General features: G+C 44.2%; 1 protein-coding gene and 1 pseudogene across 3 annotated transcripts in view; both read left to right on the top strand.

Annotated features, from left to right (window-relative positions):
* On the top strand, window positions 11,826-12,405 carry LOC102178600 (annotated as a pseudogene).
* B3GALNT2 (beta-1,3-N-acetylgalactosaminyltransferase 2) overlaps window positions 15,247-24,570 on the top strand; it is a 62,246-nt gene continuing 52,922 nt past the window's right edge. For 2 of the 3 annotated variants that reach the window (XM_018042270.1, XM_018042269.1), the window contains exon 1: window positions 15,349-15,567. In XM_018042270.1, coding sequence (XP_017897759.1) covers window positions 15,456-15,567 — 112 coding nt within the window. In that variant the 5' untranslated portion in view covers window positions 15,349-15,455. Of the gene's footprint in view, window positions 15,568-24,570 lie in introns of all 3 variants that reach the window. The other variant, XM_018042268.1, reaches the window with a different exon arrangement.

Below are 24,570 nucleotides of genomic sequence, written 5' to 3' on the forward strand. Positions count from 1 at the left end.
AGGAGCCTGGCAGGCTGCAGTCCATGGGTTCACAAAGAGTCGGACATGACCGAGTGACTAAGCACAGCACAGCACATATCTGTGTTTATTACAAGTCCCAGGTGTCCTGGCATCTGTCCAATTAACACTTGTCTGGTGTCCTTTTTCTTGCAAAACTCTGAATTGGATGATAAATTATATGGTTATTACTGGATCTTTCCATACATCATGTAAAATACTTGAGTTAGTCTGATCTCTCCCAACTAAGTGCCCACACACATCTTTAATCTGAGCCTTCCTCCTAGCTCCCATTTTCTTTCCTGCCTTCACAATCAAGCTTCTTGAAAAAGAAATCTGTACACCATTTCTACTTTATTACATCCTATTCTTCCCTCAACTCACAGGACACTCCCTTCTGCCCTTAGTAGCTCAAAATTCTGCCGCTTACAAGATAAGATCAGTAGGCACCTTTCTGCCTTTGCCTTAGTCCCAGCTGCTTAAACAAAGTACCATAGACAGGGCGGTTTATAAGCAGCAGAAGTTTATTTCTCACAGTTATGAAGACTGGAATCTGAAATCAAGGTGCCAGCATGACTAGATTTTGATGAGAACCCTCTGCCAGGTTGAAGACTGCAAATTTCTTGTTCTAGAAATTGGTAGAAGGGAATGACCTAGCTCTCTAGTTTCTTCTGATAAGGGCACTAATCTTACCATGAGGGCTCCACCCTCATGACCTGACTACCTTCCCAAGACCCCACCTCCAAATACCATCACTGTTGGGAGTGAGATTTCAGTATATGAATTGGGGGGGGCACATTCAACCTTTCTTTTTAACATTTATTTATTTATCTGGCTGTGTTGGGTCCTAGTTGCAGCACGCAGGATCTTCTATCTTCCTTGCCACATACAGGACCTTTCCGTTACAGCACGTGGGATCCAGTTTCCTGACCAGGGATTGAACCCAGGGCCCCTGCACCGGGAGCTCCGTCTTAGCCACTGGGCCCTAGGGAAGTCCCCAGTCTGCAAGTCTTTGCCTTGCTTCGTATATCGACAGCACTGTTCTCAGTTGCTTGCCTTTGCTCCGCATCGCACTCCCATCTGTGACACTTTCTCCTGCTCTCCTCCTGCATTCTGGCTTCCTTTCAGTGTCCTTTGTAATTTCCTCTTCCTCTGCTTGTAGCTAAAACCTCGTGTCTCTGTTAGACCAGCCCTGGGCAATCACACATCATGGATTCCTCTGCAGTCAAGTTGCTAAGGACTTCTTAACTCATCCACTCAGCCATTCATTCAGAAATATTTATGGAATGTCTGCAAAGCGGGTGTCTTGGGATTTGGCAGTGAACAAAATGGAGGGAAGTTACCGCTCTGTGTGGGGAAAAAAAAATAGACTGGACAGTATCTTAGAGGGTGGTAAGTGATGTAGAATAGAATAATAGAGATTAGGAGTTGGGGGAGGTTGTATTGATAATTTTCAGTGGAAGGGATGGGGACGGCTTCCTTGAGAAGGTAGCAATTTAGCTGACTTGAAGGAAGAGGAAGAGTGAGATATGAAGGAACTTGGAGAAAGAGGGAAGGCTCTTTGCAAACAGTGCAAAGATCCTGAGGCAGGAATGTCGGTGTCGCCCTCAAGGGATGGCAAAGGAACAAGTATGGCTCTGGAACAAAGGCAAGAGGGGGAGGGTAGTAGGGATGAGGTCAGAGGACCCTAGAGGCCGTTGTGAGGACTTTAGCTCACTGCGAATGAACTGATGAGCCATTGTAGGGTTTTAGGTTGAGAAATGGGACAGTCTTATTTATGTATTTTTGTCTTTAAGTTACTTATTTGTTTGGCTGAGCTGGGTCTTAGTTGCGGCATGCAGGAAAGTTAGTTGCGGCATGTGGGATCTAGTTCCCTGACCAGGGATCGAACCTGGGCCCCCTGTATTGGGAACCCAGAGTCTTAGCCACTGGAGCACCAGGGAAGTCCCTTATTTGTGTTTTAATAGACTCACTGTCTTAGATCAGGTTTCCTGGGAAACAGACCTAAACTCAGAGTGTTTACAGGAGGTTTATTGGTTATTGGAGACACCTATAATGGAGTGACTGTGTGCTCACTCATGTCTGACCTTTGCAATCCTATGGACTGTAGCCCACCAGTCTCCTCTGTCCATGGAATTTTCCAGGTAGGAGTACTGGAGTGGGTTGCCATGCCCTCCTCCAGAGGATCTTCCTGATCCAGGGATTGAACTCGCATCTGCATTGCAGACAGATTCTTAACTGCTGAGCCATCAGGGAAGCCCTGTTTGTGTGTCAGGGAAGCCGAATTAGGCAGAGGAAGAAGCTGAATTGGGATGCAGTTGCAACAGAGGCCATGGGATGGCTTTTCAGAATGACCCTAGATCTCTTGACCATATTTCACTAGTCCCTGTATGCAGGTGGCCTCCGGGGAGACAGCTGTACCCTTGGGCAAGGCAGCACCCTTCAGCTCAGAGCTATTTCCAAAAGGAGATTCAGCTGAGAGTCATTAGCAGTCCTCTCTCCAACCAGAAAGGGAGATCTTGATGGTATATCACTGCATCCTCTTAGCTCCACCTGGTCTATTTAGTTCCAGTCTAGAAACATTCCTTCACCTCCCAGTTGGCCCTTGTTGCTGCAGCCTGCCTCAAAGTGCAAATGATACTCACCATCTTCCCCCTCTGATACTCCTGGTAGGTACCCCCCAGCCCCCGCCAGTCCACACAGCAATGTGGATGATTCTGCTAAAACACAAGTCAGATCATGTTACTCCTCTTCTCAAAACCATCAAGTAACTACTCTCCATTCCAGAGCAAAAGTGAGAATCCCTTTCATGATTTATATCATATTCTCGCTTGAGACTACATCTCTAATCTCTTCCTGTACTCTCCTCCTATTCATTCTGCTCCCGTTACACCAGCCTTCTTCCTCTTCCTTGGACACATTTTGTAAAACAGTTTGGCAGGATCTGCTTTCCTACTCATCTTGGAGAGGACTTAAACAAGTAGGACAATCAAAACACAAGATGCCTCAGACTGAAATGTTAAGAATTCCATCTGGTGGTGTAAAAAAAGTTGTCTTCTGCAAAGAATGTGTGATTGTTTATTATCGTTTAAGCTAATTCTTAATTTAAAAGAATTCAACTTTTGGCTGCAGAAAGAAAGCGATTCTAAAAAGAATCATTTAAATAGTACACATTACTTGAGTAGTGTGTGCCGTAGGCAAAGGCTGCCTAGTAATCCTGAAACCCTTGAAAAGAACATCTGATTAGTTTTAAAGGTTTCCCAGCTATTGGCCTGGGCTTCCCATGTGGCTCAGTGGTTAAGAATCCACCTACCAACCAGGAGATGCGAGTTCAATCCCTGGGCCAGGAAGATCCCCTGAAGAAGGAAATGGCAACCCACTCCAGAATTCTTGCTGGGAAATACCATGGACAGAGGAGCCTGGCAGTCTACAGTCCATAGGGTTGCAAACATTCAGACATGACTTAGTGAGTAAACAGCAGCAGCAGCAACTCTAAGCCCAAAGAATTAAACTTATTGTTTAAGTGACTAAGCAAGATGGTTTCCTTCGGGTAGAAAGTGAATGAAGAGCTACAGAGAAACATTAATGATAAAGGATTAGAAGAAAAAAAATCCACAGATTTTTGCATACACAAAATCACACATACTATTTTGGCTATTTAAGAGATTTTCAAAGGTCATTTTTACTTCATTGGTTGGCAAATAAGAACTAGACTCTATTCAAAGGATCTGAATAGACGATTTTTCCAAAGAAGACAAAAAGATGGCCAGTAGATACCTGAAAACATGACCGAAATAACTGATCATCAGGGAAATGCAAATCAGAACCACGATGACGTGTCACCTGAAACATGTTAGATGGTTATCATCAAAAAGACAAGAAGTGGAAAGTGTTGGTGAAGATGTGGAGAAAGGGAGCCTTTGTGTGCTATTGGTAAGAGTGTAAATTGATGAGGTCACTATGAAAAGCAGTATAATCTCCTCAAAAAATTAAAAATAGAAGTATCATATGATCCAACAATTCCACTTCTGGATGTTTATCCAAACCCTAAGTTGTCAGATGATAGTTAGCATTTTATAGCAACAAAGTATTCGTTAAATTAAACTATGAATATTGTCTTTTAGAGATAATGCTGTCGCACACTTAGGCTACAGCATAGTCTAAACATAACTTTTATATGCACTGGGAACCCAAAACATTTGTGTGACTGGCTTTATTGCAATACGAGCGGTCTGAGACAGAACCCACAACATCTCTGAGATATGCCTATATTGATCAGATCTTATGGTTATAAATGTCCTAAAATATGGGAAAATGAAAATATTGATGATTTAAATTCATAAAAGTTTTAAATGTTTTATGTAGCAAAATTCATTAAATTAAAAGACAATAAGAACACTATTTTCAACAAATATAAATATAAAGTGTTAATATCCTTAATATATAAAGGGCTCTTACAAATAGATTAAAGACAAAATACACAGATAATTTACAAAAGAAATAGAAGCACCTAATAAACATAAAAATATTTAATCTCATTAATGAAAAAATACTTTGCTCCTTGAATTAGAATTTTTTTAATGCTAATGTAGGTAGGATGAGATAGAAATGTACTTGTTAAAGGAAGACATACATGTTGATACAATGCCAGCATGAACAAAGAGCCTTAAAATAATATTTATAAAGGAAATCATCCAAAATGCGGGTGAAGTATTATGCACAGAAGTGCCAATATCATTTACTATAGGGGAAAAATGGGCGTAATCTATATGTCCAACAATAGGGGACCAAGTAGTGTAGACAAATGGTTACTCAATTAAGTTATATTTTCTAAGACTACTAATTAAATATGAAAATGTTTATATGTTAGGTGAAAATAAATGGGTGTAAATTTGTTATTTATAGTATAATAGCAAAATTTTAATGGGAAAAAGCAATATATGATTTGTATGTGGTATGATATAATTTATTCTCTCAGAAAAAAATAGGAAAAGGAACTTCCTTTAACCAGTGGTTAAGACTGGGCTTCCACTGCATGGGGCACAGGTTTGATCCCTGGTTTGGGACCTAAGATCCCACATGCTTTGTGGTACAGTAAAAAAAAAAAGAAAACAAGAATTTCTTCCTCATATTTTTCCTTATTTTCCAAACTCCCTTTTATAATTTTGTGCAGCTTTTGTAGTCAGAAAAAATATTCTTCCCCAGAGCCTTTGGGATAAAATCCAAATTCCTTAGCATCGCGTGTAATCATGATTGGGCCTGGGCCTTGAATCTCCACTTTCTCGCCATTTCCCAGTCCAGACTTTCCTGCCAAACTGCTTGCATTTCCCTAATTGCCATGTCATCACTGTCTTGGGGTTGTTTTCTCGCTGTTTTGTTTATTTTTGCCTGGGATGCTCCTGAATGCCCTTCTCCCCCTCTGGCCTGGCTAACTGGCCTCTTCAAGCCCCCGCCCTGTGTTTTCAAGGGATAGCCTCCTCCGCGGTGCCTTGGGGTGGGTCCAGTGCCTCCTCCTCTGTGCCGCCATCACAGTCCGTGGATCCCTTCTTATAGCACTGCTCACCCTGAACTGCAGTCAGAATGAGCAAGCCTCCCTGGTTTGCCCCCCCCAACTCTTACTCTGTGTTATCTTGTTCCCATCTTAGATGAGGAGCATCTTAACTCCACAGACTGTTCATGTCATCTCCGTGTTTGACATTTTTTATTCTTCACAGTATACAGATTGTCTCTCTCCTGATCTTTTTTTGACCAATTTTTTTTTCAATTTAGAAAAATATTTATTTTGGGCTGCAGTGGTCTTGGGTGCTGTGTGGGGGCTTTCTCTAGTTGCGGCGAGCTGGGGCTCCTCTCCAGTCGTGGGGCACAGGCTTCTCATCGTGGCAGCTTCTCTTGCTGTGGAGCACGGCCTCCAGGACACTCAGCCTCAGTAGCTGCTGTGTGCAGGCCCAGTAGTTGCAGCTCACAGGCTTAGCTGCCCTGTGGTCTGTGGGATCTTCCTGGACCAGGGATCAACTGGTGTCCCCTGCATTGCAGGTGGATTCTTAACCAGTGAACAAGAAGGGAAGCCCTTTTTTCAGGTTTGTTTTTTTTTAATTGAAGTACAGTTGATTTACAATATTGCGTTAATTTCTCTTTTAAAAAAATATTTACTTATTTGGCTGCATGGGGTCTTAGTTGCCGCACTCAAAATCTTCCATCTTTGTTGGGGCATGTGAACTCCAAGTTGTTGCATGGAAACTCTTAGCTGTGGCATGCGGGGTCTCAGTTCTGTGGCCGACAATCAGACCCAGGCCCCCTGCATCGGGAGCCGGAGTCTTAGCCACTGGACCATCAGGGAAGTCCCTGTTAATTTCCGCTGTGCAGCAGTGTGATCCAGTTGTGCATAAATATGCATTCTTTTTTCAGTATTCTTTTCCATTGTAGTTTATCATCTCTTATGCGGTTTACTCACTTTAGTCTTAAGTTTATCAGGTGATAAAAGATAACGAGGAGGTAGAAGGGTGACTGGTCCTGTCAACAGATGATACAGGCCACTCTCATTGTGGTGATATCTGAAGATGCTAAAAAGTTACTCATAACTCTGTTATAGGCCTGCCAGACACCAGTGAAATTTCCTCGGTAGGATAAAGCGTCTTGGTAGTTGGAAGGAACATGGTGATTAGTTAATATATTAGGATGGATTAGTTTATTCCTCCCTTTCAGTTCAGTTCAGTTCAGTTGCTCAGTTGTGTCCGACTCTTTGCGACCCCATGAATTGCAGCAAGCCAGGCCTCCCTGTCCATCACCAACTCCCGGAGTTCACCCAAATTCATGTCCATAGAGTTGGTAATGCCATCCAGCCATCTCATCCTCTGTCGTCCCCTTCTCCTCCTGCCCCCAATCCCTCCCAGCATCAGAGTCTTTTCCAATGAGTCAACTCTTCGCATGAGGTGGCCAAAGTCCTGGAGGTTCAGCTTTAGCATCGGTCCTTCCAAAGAACACCCAGCACTGATCTCCTTTAGAATGGACTGGTTGGATCTCCTTGCAGTCCAAGGGACTCTCAAGAGTCTTCTCCAACACCACAGTTCAAAAGCATCAGTTCTTCAGTGCTCAGCTTTCTTCACAGTCCAACTTTCACATCCATACATGACCACTGGAAAAACCATAGCCTTGACTAGACCGACCTTTATTGGCAAAGTAACGTCTCTGCTTTTGAATATGCTATCTAAGTTGGTCATAAATTTCCTTCCAAGGAGTAAGCGTCTTTTAATTTCATGGCTGCAGTCACCATCTGCAGTGATTTTGGAGCCCCCCAAAAATAAAGCCTTTCACAGTTTCCACTGTTGCCCCATCTATTTCCCATGAAGTGATGGGACCGGATGCCGTGACCTTCGTTTTCTAAATGTTGAGCTTTAAGCCAACTTTTTCACTCTCCTCTTTCACTTTCAAGAGGCTTTTTAGTTCCTCTTCACTTTCTGCCGTAAGGGTGGTTTCATCTATGTATCTGAGGTTATTGATGTTTCTCCCGGCAATCTTGATTCCAGCTTGTGCTTCTTCCAGCCCAGCATTTCTCATGATGTACTCTGCATAGAAGTTAAATAAGCAGGGTGACAATGCACAGCCTTGACATACTCCTTTTCCTATTTGGAACTAGTCTGTTGTTCCACGTCCAGTTCTAACTGTGGCTTCCTGACCTGCATACAGATTTCTCAAGAGGCAGGTCAGGTGGTCTGGTATTCCCATCTCAGAATTTTCCACAGTTTATTGGGATCCACACAGTCAAAGGCTTTGGCATAGTAAATAAACCAGAAGTAGATATTTTTCTGGAATTCTCTTGCTTTTTCCATGATCCAGCGGATGTTGGCAATTTGATCTCTGGTTCCTCTGCCTTTTCTAAAACCAGCTTGAACATCAGGAAGTTCATGGTTCACATACTACTGAAGCCTGGCTTGGAGAATTTTGAGCATTACTTTACTAGGGTGTGAGATGAATGCAATTGTGCAGTAGTTTGAGCATTCTTTGGCATTGCCTTTCTTTGGGATTGAAATGAAAACTGACCTTTTCCAGTCCTGTGGCCACTTCTGAGTTTTCCAAATTTGCTGGCATATTGAGTGCAGCACTTTCCTAGCATCATCTTCCAGGATTTGAAATAGCTCAACTGGAATTCCATCACCTCCACTAGCTTTGTTCGTAGTGATGCTTTCTAAGGCCCACTTGACTTCACATGCCAGGATGTCTGGCTCTAGATGAGTGATCACACCATCGTGATTATCTTGGTCGTGAAGCTCTTTTTTGTACAGTTCTCTGTATTCTTGCCACCTCTTCTTAATATCTTCTGCTTCTGGTAGGTCCATACCATTTCTGTCCTTTATTGAGCCCATCTTTGCATGAAATGTTCCCTTGGTATCTCTAATTTTCTTGAAGAGATCTCTAGTCTTTCCCATTCTGTTCTTTTCCTCTATTTCTTTGCATTGATCGCTGCGAAGGCTTTCTTATCTCTCCTTGCTATTCTTTGGAACTCTGCATTCAGATGCTTATATCTTTCCTTCTCTCCTTTGCTTTTCACTTCTCTTCTTTTCACAGCTATTTGTAAGGCCTCCCCAGACAGCCATTTTGCTTTTTTGCATTTCTTGTCCATGGAGATGGTCTTGATCCCTGTCTCCTGTACGATTTCATGAACCTCCATCCATAGTTCATCAGGCACTCTATCTATCATATCTAGTCCCTTAAATCTATTTCTCACTTCCACTGTATAATCATAAGGAATTTGACTTAGGTCATACCTGAATTGTCTAGTGGTTTTCCCTACTTTCTTCAATTTAAGTCTGAATTTGGCAATAAGTAGTTCATGATCTGAGCCACAGTCAGCTCCTGGTCTTGTTTTTGCTGACTGTATAGAGCTTCTCCATCTTTGGCTGCAAAGAATATAATCAATCTGATTTTGGTGTTGACCATCTGGTGATGCCCATGTATAGAATCTTCTCTTGTGTTGGAAGAGGGTGTTTCTATGACCATAGCATTCTCTTATCAAAACTCTATTAGCCTTTGCCCTGCTTCATTCTGTATTCCAAGGCCAAATTTGCCTGTTACTCCAGGTGTTTCTTGACTTCCTACTTTTGCATTCTAGTCCCCTATAATGAAAAGGACATCTTTTTTGGGTGTTAGTTCTAAAAGGTCTTGTAGGTCTTCATAGAACTGTTCAACTTCAGCTTCTTCAACGTTACTGCTTGGGGCATAAACTTGGATTACTGTGATATTGAATGGTTTGCCTTGGAAACGAACAGAGATCATTGTGTTGTTTTTGAGACTGCATCCAAGTACTGCATTTCGGACTCTTTTGTTGACCATGATGGCTACTCCATTTCTTCTAAGGGATTCCTGCCCACAGTAATAGATATAATGGTCATCTGAGTTAAATTCACCCATTCCAGTCCATTTTAGTTCACTGATTCCTAGAATGTCGACGTTCACCCTTGCCATCTCCTGTTTGACTACTTCCAGTTTGCCTTGATTCATGGACCTGACATTCCAGGTTCCTATGCAATACTGGTCTTTACAGCATCGGACCTTGCTTCTATCACCAGTTACATCCACAACTGGGTATTGATTTTGCTTTGGCTCCATCCCTTTATTCTTTCTGGAGTTATTTCTCCACTGATCTCCCGTAGCATATTAGGCACTTACTGACCTGGGGAGTTCCTCTTTCAGTATCCTGTCATTTTGCCTTTTCATACTGTTCATGGGGTTCTCAAGGCAAGAATACTGAAGTGGTTCGCCATTCCCTTCTCCAGTGGGCCACATTCTGTCAGACCTCTCCACCATGACCCGTCCATCTTGGGTGGCCCCACACGGCATGGCTTAGTTTCACTGAGTTAGACAAGGCTGTGGTCCATGTGATCAGATTGGCTAGTTTTCTGTGATTATGGTTTCAGTGTGTTTGCCCTCTGATGCCCTCTCACAACACCTACTGTCTTACTTGATTTTTGATTCCTCCCTTTTATGCTCACTGATTCTGAACAGCTGTTTAAATACTGCTGTTTAATACTCAATCTGCCCCATTGCAGTCCCACATTCCCAATTTCCTGTCCCTGCTCTACTTTTCATATTTTTTGTAATGCACGCTGGTAAAATGTATTTCTTGATTCTATCTATAGTCTGTGTTCTGCCCCCTGCCCCCACCATCACAGGATAGGAACCTTTGTTTTTGTTCATAAATTTATCGCAAGCACCTACAAAAATGCCTGGCACATAGTAGGTACTAAGTAAGTATTTGACGAATTAATAGATCTACCTAAATTGGGGATTATACTTGTTTTGGGCTTAGCTCATTAATCACATGATGAAAATTTTAGGATTTTAAGAGAGGCATTTTACTGCCTTTCTGAAGATAAAAAAGCAGGATGCCCTTAGTAACAACCAATTGTTACTTTCTGACAATTTCCTTAATTAAAATCTAGAAAGCAGGTCAGCACAGTAGCGACTCTAGGTGGTTTGGTGGTTAGGACTCTGCACATCCTCTGCAGGGGGCACAGGTTCAATCCCTGGTCTGGGAACTAAGATTCCATGGTTATGAGGAGTGAGCAAAAAAAAAAAAAAATTCTAGCCATGCCATTGTCTCCTTCCTTATTCTGGGACAAGGGCACACTGATATTGGTGACATATATCCAGAAGCCACAGTGATCACACCCTACTAACTCCACGTTTCTCACAAGGGTGACAAATCATTCTTTCTTGTCTTCAGGGCTTTTAGGGGCCATGAAGAACATGTTGGCGTCCTAAAGCCTGGAGAATCCTGTGAACAGAGGAGCCTGGCAGACTACACTCCATAGGGTTGCAAAGAGTCAGACATGACTGAGTAACACACACCCAAAGACTCCCTAGACTATTTAGAATCAGAGTGTGTGTGTGTGTGTGTGTGTGTGTGTGTGTGTGTGTGTGCGCTCAGCTGGGTGCAACTCTTTACAGCCCCAAGAACTGTAGCCTGCCAGGCTCCTCTGCCCATGGAATTTTCCAGGCAAGAATATGGAGCAGGTTGCCATTTCCTCCTCCAAGGGATCTTCCTGACGCAGTGGTTGAGCCCATGTCTCTTGCATCTCCTGCACTGGCAGGCAGATTCTTCATCACTGCATGGCCTTAGAAACAGTCGTGTTCCTCAGATTCGCATAGTATACTGCAGTAGCTTGCATCGAAGGCGACCCTGTGGAAAATTCTTAAAAGAGATGGGAATACCAGACCACCTTACTTGTCTCTTGAGATACCTGTATGCAGGGTAAGAAGCAACAATTAGAACCAGACATGGAACAATGGGCTGGTTCAAAATTGGGAAAGGAGGACGTCAAGGCTGTATATTGTCATCCTGCTTGTTTAACTTATATGCAGAGTACATCATGAGAAATGCTGGGCTGAATGATTCACAAGCTCTAATCAAGATTGCCGGGAGACATATCAACAACCTCAGATATGTAGATATTACCACTCTAATGGCAGAAGGTGAAGAGAAATTCAAGAACCTCTTGATGAGGGTAAAGGAGAGTGAAAAAGCTGACTTAAAACTCAACATTCAGAAAATGAAGATCATGGCATTCCCATCCCACCACTTCAAATAGATGGAGAAATAGATAGCAAATAAATGGAGAAAAAGTGGAAACAGTGATGGATTTTATTTTCTTGGGCTCCGAAATCACTGCAGACGGTGAACATAGCCATGAAATTAAAAGTCACTTGCTCCTTGGAAAAAAGCTATGACAAAACTAGACAGCATATTAAGAAGCTAAGAAGCAGAGATATCACCTTGCCAACAAAGATCCATATCGTCAAAACCTAGTTGGCTTCGGCATCTTAGGGCCCAGGTGCAGACATGGCCAAGTCCAAGAACCACACCACGCACAACCAGTCCTGAAAATGGCATAGAAACGGCTTCAAGAAACACCGATCACAACGATACGAATCTCTTAAGGGGGTAGGCCCCAAGTTCCTGAGGAACATGCGCTTTGCCAAGAAGCACAACAAGAAGGGCCTGAGGAAGATGCAGGCCAACAATGCCAAGGCCACGAGTGCACGTGCTGAGGCTGTCAAGGCCCTCGTGAAGCTCAAGGAGGTCAAGCCCAAGATGCCCACAGACGGCAGCCGCAAGCTCAGCCGACTTGCCCACATCGCCCACTCCAAGCTCGGGAAGCGCGCCCGTGCTCGCATAGCCAAGGGCCTCAGGCTCTGCCGGCCAAAGTCCCAGGCCAAGGCTCCAACCAAGACCAAGCCACTTGCGGCTGCGGCTCCAGCTGCCAAGGGTGCCCAGGCCCCCACCAAAGCTCCGGAGCAGGGACCTTCATCTGCCAGTGTGAGGACAGAAGGACTGGTGTGACCCCCTGGGCTGCTGTCTGCGTGGGGCTGGTGTCCTTCTGTGCTATTTGTACGAACAGATCTGAGACAGGATCTGTCAGTCAAAAAAAAAAAAACCTAGCACATATATGCCCACTTGGTTTTTCCGGTAGTTATGTACAGAATGTGAGAGTTGGACCATAAAGAAGGCTGAGTGCTGAAGAATTGATGCTTTCAAACTAATGGTGCTGGAGAAGACTCTTGAGAGTCCCTTGGACAGCAAAAAGATCAAATCGGTCAATCCTAAAGGCAATCAACCCTGAATATTCACTGGAAGGACTGATGCTGAAGCTGAAGCTCCAATACTTTGACTGCCTGATGTGAAGAACTGACTCACTGGAAAAGACCCTGATGCTGGGAAAGACTGAGGGCAGGAGGAGAAGAGGGTGACAGAGGATGAGATGGTTGGATGGCATCATTGACTCCATGGACATGGAATCTGAGCAAACTCTGGGAGATAGTGAAGGACAGGGAAGCCTGGCGTGCAACAGTTCATGGGGTCGCAAAGAGTCAGAGGCAACTTAGCGACCAAACAACAACAACAAAGGTCACGTGACCGCCAATCATCCCTGCCTCCTGGTCTCCACGCTCTTCTGTGGCCCCTCCCACAGTGAATCAGGGCTGGTCTGTGTGGCCAATAGAATCTTGCAGAAGTGACCATGTGTGCCTGCCAGCACTCATCATAAAAGGCACTGTGCCATCTACACTGGTCTCTTGGGTCTCCAGCTCTTAGGAAGCAAGCTGCCATGGTGTGGAGACTCTGAGGCAGCTCGTTGGAAAGACCCACTTAGAAAGGTCAAAAGAGAGCACCAACTTGCCAGGGATGGAAGTGAGCCACCCAGGAAGTGGGTTCTCCAGCACCAGTCAAACCTTAAGATGACCACAGCCCCCGCTGACCTCTGCCTGCAACTTAATGGGAGATCCTGAAGCCAAATTTAGTTCCTCAGTTCCTGACCCACAGAAACTGTGAGGCATAATAAATGACTATTGTCATTTTCAGAGTTTTGGAGTAATTTGTTAGGTAGCAAGAGATGACTAGTGAAGTGAAAGTCGCTCAGTCGTGTCCGACTCTTTGTGACCCCATGGACTATATACTCCATGGAATTCTGCAGGCCAGAATACTGGAGTGGGTAGCTGTCACCTTCTCCAGGGGATCTTCCAACCCAGGGATCGAACCCAGGTCTCCCTCACTGCAGGCTGATTCTTTACCAGCTGAGTCACAAGGAAAGCCCAAGAATACTGGAATGGGTAGCCTATCCCTTCTCCAGTGGATCTTCCTGACCCAGGAATTGAACTGGGTCTCCTGAATTGCAGACAGATTCTTTACCAACTGAGCTATCAGGGAAGCCCTTAACAAATAGAAATATAATAAAAAGAGACAACTAACAAATATACAAATTCCTTTAAGATGAAAAAATTACTTCTGACCCTAATTAATTAAATTATTTTTATTTTACTTAAATAGTACAAACATACAGTATAAACTCCTTAGGCTTATAGCTTTTATACAACAATTAAAACAAATTTTAAACGTAATACAGACCATATTACAAAACAATCAAATAGAAAGTAATTTTAATTGCTGAAGTTAAATTGCCTCTCAGTGAGACTACGGTACTGACGGTGCCTAAGACCTCTCCTCCTGGCCTGTTCAGTGACTTGAATAAATTACCCTTTATCCCTTAAGCATGTTGAAGTGGATTTTCTGTGGCTTTCAACCAAGGCTTTTTCGAACAATATATTGGGTTGGCCAAAATGTTCCTTTGGTGAGTGAGAATGTTTAATAGAGTCCTTGGTAGAAATGAAATCGCGTCTTTTATTTCTACTTAAACCGAAATTTTTGGTCAACCCCATAGTTATCTTCTGTTTCCACAATTTGGGAAACCTTAAAAACAAATAATCGGAACACCATAAACCAGGCGCTCGTTTTCACCCTCCGTCTCCGTCTTAACATCGGTACCTTGACCATCTCGCCCCTTCACTCCCTGGCACTCAACCACGGCATTCGTGCGTTTGACCAGAGGCGAGCCAGAGGGGCCAAGTCCTCAGGCCGATGGGCAGCCCTTCATCCCTAAGGAGCGCGGCAGGGGTCCTGCGCACAGGGGTCCTGGAGCCCGTGTTCTCCCGGCTCACGTACTGCAGCAGGTGTGTTTGCATCTCGTTCTACTTGCAACTTCCCAGCGCCAGTTGGAAAAGGGGGCACGTGGAATTTTACCCTCGACTGGACCATCACTGTCGTACTCCACAACTGAACTAGGCTCGATCTTAGTCAGCGGAGTTCCTAGAGGACAGGACAGGGCAAAGAGCCGGGTACACGTTGCACCAGGACTAATACGAGATGATTCACAGCTGAAGGCAACTGGGCTGCCTCGCCCCGATCTCCGCGCCAAGGAGACGTCAGCAAGATCCCATTGCCCACACAAGACTAGCATTCGGCACAAGGAAGCCCTGTGTGTTTTAAAGGAAGAGTCTTCCTTTCCATCGCCTCTGAACCTTAGGCTGTCAGCCCACTTCACCTCAGCTGTGTTTCCCTCTATGGCTAAGGGCGGTCCCGGAGTCCTGGGTGGCCCAGCAGTACCTCGGCTCGGCCATCAGGGGGCAGTAGGCCTCCAGGAAGGTTGCGCATGCTCAATGTGGGGCCTCGCGCTTCGCCTTCGCGACCGCCGAGTGACGGAAGCGAGCTCTTGGGATTATGGGAAATATGGTTTCCCAGCCACGGGATGATTGGTGCAGTCCTTGCTTGAGCCCAGGGCGGGACTTCAACTCCCGGCTAGCTGGTGGGAGCGGGAGGGGATGCGAGGGAAGGGGGCGGGGCAAGCGAGAGAAAAGGTGGGCGGGGCTGGGGGAAGGCCCAGCGGAGGGGGCGGGGCTCCGGCCGGCTGATCCTCCGCCGCCCGCGGTCGGAGGAACGTGAGTCGCGGGCCCTGGAGCCGAGAGGAACCTAGACGGCGGCGGGCGCGAGGGCGGGTGTCCCCGGAGTGGTCGTGCGGGAGTCGGCCGCTGCCCCTGGGCCTCCCGACTTGCAGGTCCCCTCTCTCTCCACCGGGACGCGGGAGAGCCCGGCGCGCGGTGGGGGCGCGAGGTGGAGCCGGCGGGGGCGGCCAATGCGAAACTGGCTGGTGCTGCTGTGCCCGTGTGTGCTCGGGGCCGCGCTGCACCTCTGGCTGCGGCTGCGCTCCCCGCCGCCCGCCCGCGCCTCGGGGGCTGGCCCGGCAGGTGAGGACCTGGGGCCGGGCCGGGCGGCCCCGAGGCGGGGAGGCCGACTCCGAGCCTCCCGGCGGCTTCCTTCGCGGGTCCCGGACTGGGGGAAGGGCGGCCCGACGCGAAGTTCCGCAGATGAAACAAATAACCCTCTTTATCCGCGGGGCGTTAACATTGGGCAAACTTTGAGGGCGCTTTCCACCTCCCCGCGTTTCTCAATGGCCACAAGGCCGGTGCACGCGACCGCAAGTCCTCCGGCCGTCCCCAGGCCTGGCTCGGGTCGCCCGGCGCCTGCCCGGGAGCAAAGCCCCGTGGGTCCTTCTGCCCCGAGCGGCAGCTGCTCAGCCCAGCGCAGGGCTTCCAGGTTGCTTTTTTCCTGCCCAACTTGTTGGTCTTATTCGGTCAAGACTTTGAGGTCTTCGGGCCAGGGATCGCGTTTGTGCGTGTTTTAAAAGGTGGCTGGATGTTGCTTTTAAGGAATAAGTTTGCTTTAAAAAGGTACTGTACTTTGTATTTTTTGAAAACTCTGTGTAAATCTGTTGAACAAATTTAGGCATGAAGTAGGGAATGGCTGCGAGTGGAGTTGTTCCTAGGAGTTTCCTTTGCCAAGCCTGCTAATGAAACATACACGAAAGTATCCAGTTCTTTAACTATGTTAACCGGTTGCTCTAAAAGTTACTCTTTCGTGGGAAAACCTTTGTCCATGTTCGCTTCACAGCCTGATAAGTAGAATGCTTTGCCCACAGCCTAGTGGATTTGCTGTTAATGAATTCCACAGCTCCTAAGACTTCTTAAGATTTCTTTTTTTTTCCTTGTCTTCTTTTTTAAGGGCTTGCCCTAGGACATATTATATAAAGGAGCCTGGAAGGCTATGGTAAAGATGAGATAATAGTCGTTTTGGTTTTTAATTACATTGGGAATTTTTTTCTCACCACTTCTTCCCAAGACAGTTGTTTGCTTCTGCAGTATTTTTAAGGATTAGAATTGAATATTTGCAATCTTGAGATGGCTCTGTGCCTTAACTTAGAAGTAGAAAGTATAGAAACTAATTTGGCAATCCTCAAAGCAGTCGCATTGTTATAATTGGAGTTCTTTATTCTGGTAACACTCTCTTAAAATCCTTTTCTCTTACACAAGCTACAAGCTCTTTGAAAAGACTATTTGTGTGACCTGAATAGAATTAAGATACTATTTAAATGATTTAATGAAAGTGCAGCATTTCGGGACATTTAACTTAATAGTTTAGGGTTTTATTTTTGTCTTCTTTTTTTAGACTTTTGTAAATGGACCTGAGGAAAGAGTGCTATATATATAGAGAGAGCGAGCACTATATATATATAGGTATATATAATGCTGTTAGATTCATTGTGTTTGTATTTTACAAGGTTTTTTTTTTTTTTTGGTTTGATGAGTGAGCTCTACTGGAATTTACATTTAGAGTGTACTTGGGACCTTATCTTTTAGGGTCCATAAACAAGCAAAAACCCTGTATTCTTTTAGATGATAGCCATTCTGACAAGTGTGGAGTGATATCCCGTGATTTTGATTTGCAGTTCCCTAGTGATTAGGGATGTTGAGCATCTTTTCATGTGCCTGTTGGCCATCTGCATTTCCTCTTTGGAACAGTGTCTCCAGTTCTTTTGCCCATTTTTTAATTGGGTTGTTTTTTGATGGTGAATTGTATGAGCTGTTGATTTATGTTGGATGTCAATCACTCATTGGTCATATCATTTGTGAATATTTTCTCCTATTCGGTAGATTGGCTTTTGTTTCTGTTAATGGTTTCCTTTGGTGTGCAAAAGCTTTTAAGTTTAATTAGATTACATTTGTTTATTTCTGCTTTTATTTCCTTTAGGAGATGGGTCCAAAAACATATTGCTGTGATCTATGGCAAAGAGTGTTCTTCCTGTTTTTTCCTCAAAGAGTTTTATAGTATCTAATCTTACATTAGATTATATGTAAGATTATATACTGTGGTGTTGGAGAAGTCTCCTGAGATCCGTTGGACTGCAAGGAGATCCAACCAGTCAATCCTAAAGGAAATCAGTCCTAAATATTCATTGGAAGGACTGATGTTGAAGCTGAAACTCCAAACTTTGGCCACCTGATACGAAGAACTGACTCATTTGAAAAGACCCTGATGCTGGGAAAGATGAAGGGCGGGAGGAAAAGGGGATGACAGAGAATGAGATGGTTGGATGGCATCTCCAACTCGATGGACATGAGTTTGAGTAAGCTCCAGGAGTTGATGATGGACAGGGAAGCCTGGCGTGCTGCAGTCCATGGGGTGGCAAAGAGTCACACACGACTGAGCGACTGAACTGAATCTTACATTAGGTCTTTAATCCATTCTGAGTTTATTTTTGTTCATGGTGTTAGAGAATGTCCTAATTTTGTTCTTTTACATGTAGCTATGTGATTTTCCCAGCACCACTTACTGAAGAGATTTTTTCCCCATTGTCTCATCTTGCCTCCTTTGTCATAGATTAATAGACCATAAGTGTGTGTGTTTATTTCTGGGCTCTCTGTTCCCACTAATGTATGTGTCTGTTTTTCTCCCACCACCATACTATTTTGATGACTGTAGCTTTGTAGTGTAGTCTGAAGTCAGGGAGCCTAATTGCTCCAGCTCTGTTCTCCTTAAGATTGTTTTGGCTCTTTGGGGTCTTTTGTGTTAAAAATTATTTCCTCCAGTTCTGTAAGTTTCACGGCCTCGTGTCTAGCCCTCTTGATGCTTGTCTTTGTTCCTGGAGCTAGTCCCGCCATGCTCGCGTTTTCTCATAGTGCTCCCAGCCCCAGTGGCATGCCCTTCGCCCTGAGTCTGCATTGGGTCTCTCTCGTCTCTCTTGTGGTACCTTCCACTCAAGTAGCCAGTCTTCCCTGGACCACTCTTGGCGGTTAGGGGGTTATCCCTTCCTAGTTTTTGTCTTTTTTTTAATTCCTGTGGGCTCACCTGAAAGTATTAAAAGTAACTTTGTAAACAACTTTTTTCTTTTTAAGAGTAAAGTTTTCCACCTCCATTGGTTTTGATGATGCCTTATCTGTCATCTTGTGAGACCAGGCTAGATTAAGGAAGCTAGGAAGGAGGCCTTGGAAAGGGACACGGCTCTCAGTGAGGAGTTGAGTGCTAGTTGTGTACATTAACTTTGACTTTAAATGGATATTGTACATCCGGTCAAATAGTACATAGAGTATTTTAATCTGAGTGAAACCTTGGAGAGTCCTAACTTTTCCTTTTGCACTTCTGGTACTTTTGAAACTAAAAACAATGGAAGCATCTCAGTTGCTAAACTTTCCCACAAATCCTTTTCTCATTGTGTTCTCACCAGTTCAAATTAAAACATTTGAGCATTTTTACATTTCAGCCCTTATCCCTTAAGCCTAAAGTGAGAGAGAAAACCCAAAAGTTTGTTAGTATTCGTCCCTCGTATTTACATTTTAAGTTTCGTTTTTGTTCTCTTTTCTGCCTCTTTGTCTGTCTTCAGTTTCCTTGAGTCATGGCAGTACTTTTCAAAAGGGACGTTTATCTCTCCTGAATAGTAAAAAAGGCTCTCTAACTTGCAGCTGACTCTGCAAATGTTTGAGAGCTGCCTCACTGCCAATTCCTGTTGTAGGTGTGGAATTTAAGCAGTGATCAAGATAATGTCCCTGCCCTCATGCAGTTTACAATTTTGAAGGGAAGACAGAACATAAGAAAGTAATTATTAAATGTCATAGGGGAGAGTGATGAGTGTGGTGGCCAAAATAAAGCAGTGTTAGAGGACAGAGAATGGTGTGCTGCTGTGTTACGTAGAGCGTTTGAGGTCGCAGTTGGGCGGGAACCTGAATGCACTGAGTCAGGTGGGTTAGTGCCTGGGGCTGCTCTAATGTGGGGCTTTCTAGGTGGTGCTAGTGGTAAAGAGCCCGCCTGCCGAGGCAGGAGACTTAAGCGGCGCAGGTTTGATCTCTGGGTCGGGAAGGTTCCCTGAAGGAGGGAACGACAACCCACTCCAGTGTTCTTGCCTGGGCAATCTGTGGAGCCTGGCGGGCTGCAGTCCATAGGGTCGCAAAGAGTCAAACGTGACTGAAGCGACTTAGCATACATGCACGCTGTCCTAATGACCTTGAGCAGGTGAAACCTGTCAGAGAGAAGAGCTGATGAAGAGCAAGCAGCTCTTCTGTTGTGAAATCCCATACACCTGGGGGCGAGGAGAGGACCGTGGAGGCATAGACAGCCATCTGAGCTGGAGAGGAATGATGCAGGGTATCTCGGTTGTAACGCACTGCTTTTGGGTTGTGCCTTAGCAGGGCTTAATTGAGCTTAGAAAAATGGTGTGACAAAAGAAGTCTTCTCTCCCTACGATATTTGGGAAGAAGGAAACCAAGAAAGGAAAGAAGCATAGCCATTCAACAAATCCTTAGAGCGCTGGGTTTTTAGTCTCAGCTCTCAAGGTATTCATAGTTTGTTAAATGGAAACTGACATGGGGCAAGTAGAAGGTCAAAGACAAATTGAGCTTGCTTAGCAGATTCGCCGAGGGCTGGTTCATCTGAAATGATCCCTAAATGCTAATCTTGTCTCAGCGCTTTTGTTGTTTCCTTATTTATAAGATGATGACCTCATAGGGTTACTGTGAAGATTCTGTTAATAAAACACCCAGCACAGTGCCTGATTCATGGTGAACACTTGGTGAATGTTAGAGAGAAGTGGTGGTTTGATAGAGGCTAATGCCCGAGCTAGTGAGGTGTTTTCTTTGGCATCTGAAGTTGGTGGGAGCGTGCTGGTGGTGTGTGTAATGATCGTCCTGATCAGCAGATCTGTGGGGAGCGTGCATGTTTTCTTCATTTTCTGGGTTTCCGTCTATCTGTGGTTGATGTCATCTGAGAGCGTGCACATAAGAGGGGACATTTCAGTCTCCGTTTTAAGGATCTGTGAGCTTGTTTTGAACACTCAGTTCTGAATTCTACCTCCACTGGTCTTTAATAAAATTTCCAATGTCCACTTTCAGTGCAGAGGCTAGCAGATTGCCAGACTCTCAGGGTGTACTACATACTGAGGAAGAGAGATGGTCAGTGCCTTTGGGGAGCTTGTGTGGAGTTTTAGTGATTCTTGACATTATGAAGATTTGTTTATTGCTATCTGTTTGCCATCTAAAGCAGTGAATGTAGGAAGTGCTCAGTAATTTACAGTAATGGATCAAGAGGATAAAACTGGCAAAGTATGAATGCATTTGTCATTCATAGACCATCCATTCACATTCTATGATTTTAATTTTTTACTTGTAAAACAAGCTGCTTATAGAAAATTTTGCAATTAGTTTTAAAAAATGAAAGAAAAATGAGCTATACTGGGCAGTTTTTGAATGTACATACATAAAACATGTTTGGGGAATTATTTAGTATTAAAATTTTTTTGATGTGTCATGTACATTCAGAAAAGTGCCCACAAATGTAAACTTGATGTAATTTCACAAACTGAATTTGTTGTTCAGTTACTCAGTTGTGTCCAACTTTTGCAACCTCATGGAATGCAGCATGTCAGGCTTCCCTGTCCTTCACCATCTCCCGGAGCTTGCTCAAGCTCAGGTCCTTGGAGTTGGTGATACCATCCAGCCATCTCGTCCTCTGTTGTCCCTTCTCCTGCCTTCAGTCTTTGCCAGCATCAGGGTCTTTTCCAGTGAGTCGGCTTTTTGCATCAGGTGGCTGAAGTATTGGAGCTTCAGCTTCAGCATCAGTCCTTCCAATGAATATTCAGGAGTGATTTCCTTTAGGATGGACTGGTTTAATCTCCTTGCAGTCCATGAGAGCCTCAAGAGTCTTCTCCAACAACACAGTTCAAAAGCATCAGTTCTTCGGTGCTCAGCCTTCTTTATGGTCCAGCTTTCATACATGACATCCATACATGACTACTGGAAAAACCATAACTTTACTAGATGAGCCTTTGTAGGCAAAGTAATGTCTCTGCTTTTTATTATGCTTTCTAGGTTTGTCATAGCTTTTCTTCCAAGGAGCAAGTGTTTTTTAATTTCATGACTGCAGTCACCATCTGCAGTGATTTTGGAGCCCAGAAAAATAAAGTCAGCCACTGTTTCCACTGTTTCCCCAACTATTTGCTGTGAAGTGATGGGACCAGATGCCATGATCTTAGTTTTTCTGAATGTTGAGCTTTAAGCCAACTTTTTCACTCTCCTCTTTCACTTTCATCAAGAGGCTCTTTAGTTCCTCTTCACTTTCTGCCATAAGGGTGGTGTCATCTGCATATCTGAGTTTACTGATATTTCTCCCGGCAATCTGGATTCCAGCTTGTGCTTCCTCCAGCCCAGCGTTTCGCGTGATGTGCTCTGCGTAGAAGTAAGCAGGGTGACAGTGTACAGCCTTGACGTCCTCCTTTCCCAGTCTGTAACCAGTTTGTTGTTCTGTGTCCATTTCTAATACAAACTGAATACACCCAGCTAATCAGCACCCAGATTAAAGACAGGAAAACTGCCAACACCTTAGAAGCTTCCTTTGTGCTCCCGTGGCCAGGAGTGGTAACAGGATCCTAATCTTTAATGCAGAGATTTGCCGGCTTTAGGTGCTTTGTGTAAATGGAATCATAGTACATAGGGCCTCCCTGGTGGCCAAGGTGGTAAAGAATTTGCTTTCAGTGCAGGAGCCTTGAGTTTGATTCCTGGGTCAGGAAGACCCCCTGGAGAAGCAAGAGGCTCAAGTAGGAAGGAAATTCCCACTCCAGTGTTCTTGCCTGGAGCATTCCATGGACAGAGGAGCCTGGCGGGCTACAGTCGGGGAGTCACAAAGAGCGGGACACAGCTGCGACTAACACACTCTATGTACATAGGTCTCATAACCTGCTTCTTTTCATAAGACGTAGAACAGTATTTAATGATATGTTTAAAGCATGATGTCAGTGGCTGTGTAGTATTCTGGCATCTGGATACACCATAATTTATGTAACTAGTGCCTTGCTTGTTGTATTCATGCAGTTTGCAGTTTTTCATTGTTAAGAAATGTCTCTGTGATGAACAGAGATCTTTTAATGCATCACCGGTTATTTCTTTAAAATGTATTTTTAGCTAAGGACAAAAGTTACAGAATTCTGAAGTATTTGATGTATCATGGGGAAATTTCCTGCAGAATACTATACCGGAGTACATTCCTGCCAGCAGGGTAGGAGAGTAGCCTTTTCCTGGTAACAACTGCCTGTATCAAAATATCCATCATTAGGGCATTGTCATTTAAGAAGATATTTGTCAGTTTGAACGTTAGAGAAAACTAGTGTCTTATTGCTGTCATTCAAACTTGACTTCCAGTGATGTTGAACTGTTTTTCATAGATTTGTTGGCTCTTTACATTTCTTTTTCTGTGAATTATCTTTTTCTGCCCATGTTTACATTTTAGTTGGGTTGGTTTTGTTTTGTTTTCCAATTTTCAGACATGGGAATTGAACAAGCTACCCTATGCTTGGAACACTGAGCAGGGGGTGATAAAAAATGCAGAAGGGGACTGGAAAGTTGGGCTGGGTTCTTACACAGCATCCACTTGGAGGGGTTTGTGTGTTTGTTTAATCTTGGTTGCGCCATGCAGCCTGCAGGATATTGGTTTCCTGACTAGATGTCGGACCTGGGCCACAGCAGTGAAAGCACTGAACCCTGACCCCTAGGCCCCCAGGGAGCTGTCTGCTCTGAGTTTTATACTGTGTAACACAGTATTCACAGATCTGTTGCACTGATTCTTCATCCATTTATCTGTCATTGGACACTTAGGTTGCTTCCATATCCTGACTGTGGAAAATAATGCTGCAGTGAGCATCCCCGTGTTCATCTCCATTCATGTCTTTGCTAGTGGAAGTTTTCATTTCCTCCGGATAAATATCTAGAAGTGGTTTTGCTGGATCGAATGTGAGTTCTGTCTTTAATTTTTTGAGGAACCACCATACTGTTTTCATAGTGGCTGCATCAGTTTCCATTCCCACCAACAGTGCATGAGTTCCCTCTTCCCTACATCCTCTCCAACATGTATTATTTCTTACCTTTTTGATAATAGCCATGCCAGGAGGTGTGATGATATTTCATTGGGGTTTTGATTTGCATTTCTCTGATGATTAGTGATTTTGAGCACCGTTTCACATAGCTGACGGCAGGCCGTATGTCTTTGGAAAAATGTCTATTCAGATCCTCTGCCCAGTTTTAACTAGGATTCTTTGGTTTTTTGCTGTTGAGTTGTACGAGTTCTCCATGTGTTTTGGATATGAGTCAGATGTGATTTGTACATGTCCTCTGCTCAGCTGGCTGCCTGCTCATTCTGCTGATGGTCTCCTTTGCTGTGCAGAAGCTTTTGAGCAGGATGTGGTCTCATTCATTTTTGTTTTTGTTGCGTTTGCTTTCAGTGCCACATCTAAAATTATTGCAAAGACCACCGTCAAGGAGCTTACTTGCCTGTGTTTTCTTATAGGACTTTTATGGTCCTACATTCAGGTTTTTAATCCATTTTGAGTTGATTTTTGTGTATAGTGGTAAGTTAGTGGTTCCGTTTCATTCCTTTGCATGTGGCTGTCCAGTTTTCCCATATCATTTATTTAAGAGACTGTTCTTTCCTTGTTGTTTTTTCTTGGCTCCTTTGTTGTAACTGAATGGGCCATATATGTGTGGGCTGATTTCTGGGCTCTCTGTTATGTTCCATTGATCTGTGTCTGTCTTAATGCCAGTATGTGCTGTGTTAATTACCGTAGCTTTATAACATGGTTGGAAACCAGGCAGTATGGTGTTTCTAGCTTTGTTCTTTTTTCTCTAGATTGCTTTAGCTATTCAAGGTCTTTGTGGTTCCATACAAATTTTAGGATTTTTGTTTGTTTGTTTCTGTGAAAAATGTCCTTGAAATTTTAAGAGATTGCACTGAATCTGTTGATTGCTTTAGCTAGTATGGACATCTTAACAATATTAATGCTTCTGATCCATTAGCATGGGATATCTTTTGTTTTCATGTTTTTAAATTTATTTCATCAATATCTTATACTTTTCAGTGTACAGATCTTTTGCCACCTT

The sequence above is a fragment of the Capra hircus genome, chromosome 28 (assembly GCF_001704415.2).
Source record: "Capra hircus breed San Clemente chromosome 28, ASM170441v1, whole genome shotgun sequence".
NCBI lineage: Eukaryota > Metazoa > Chordata > Mammalia > Artiodactyla > Bovidae > Capra > Capra hircus.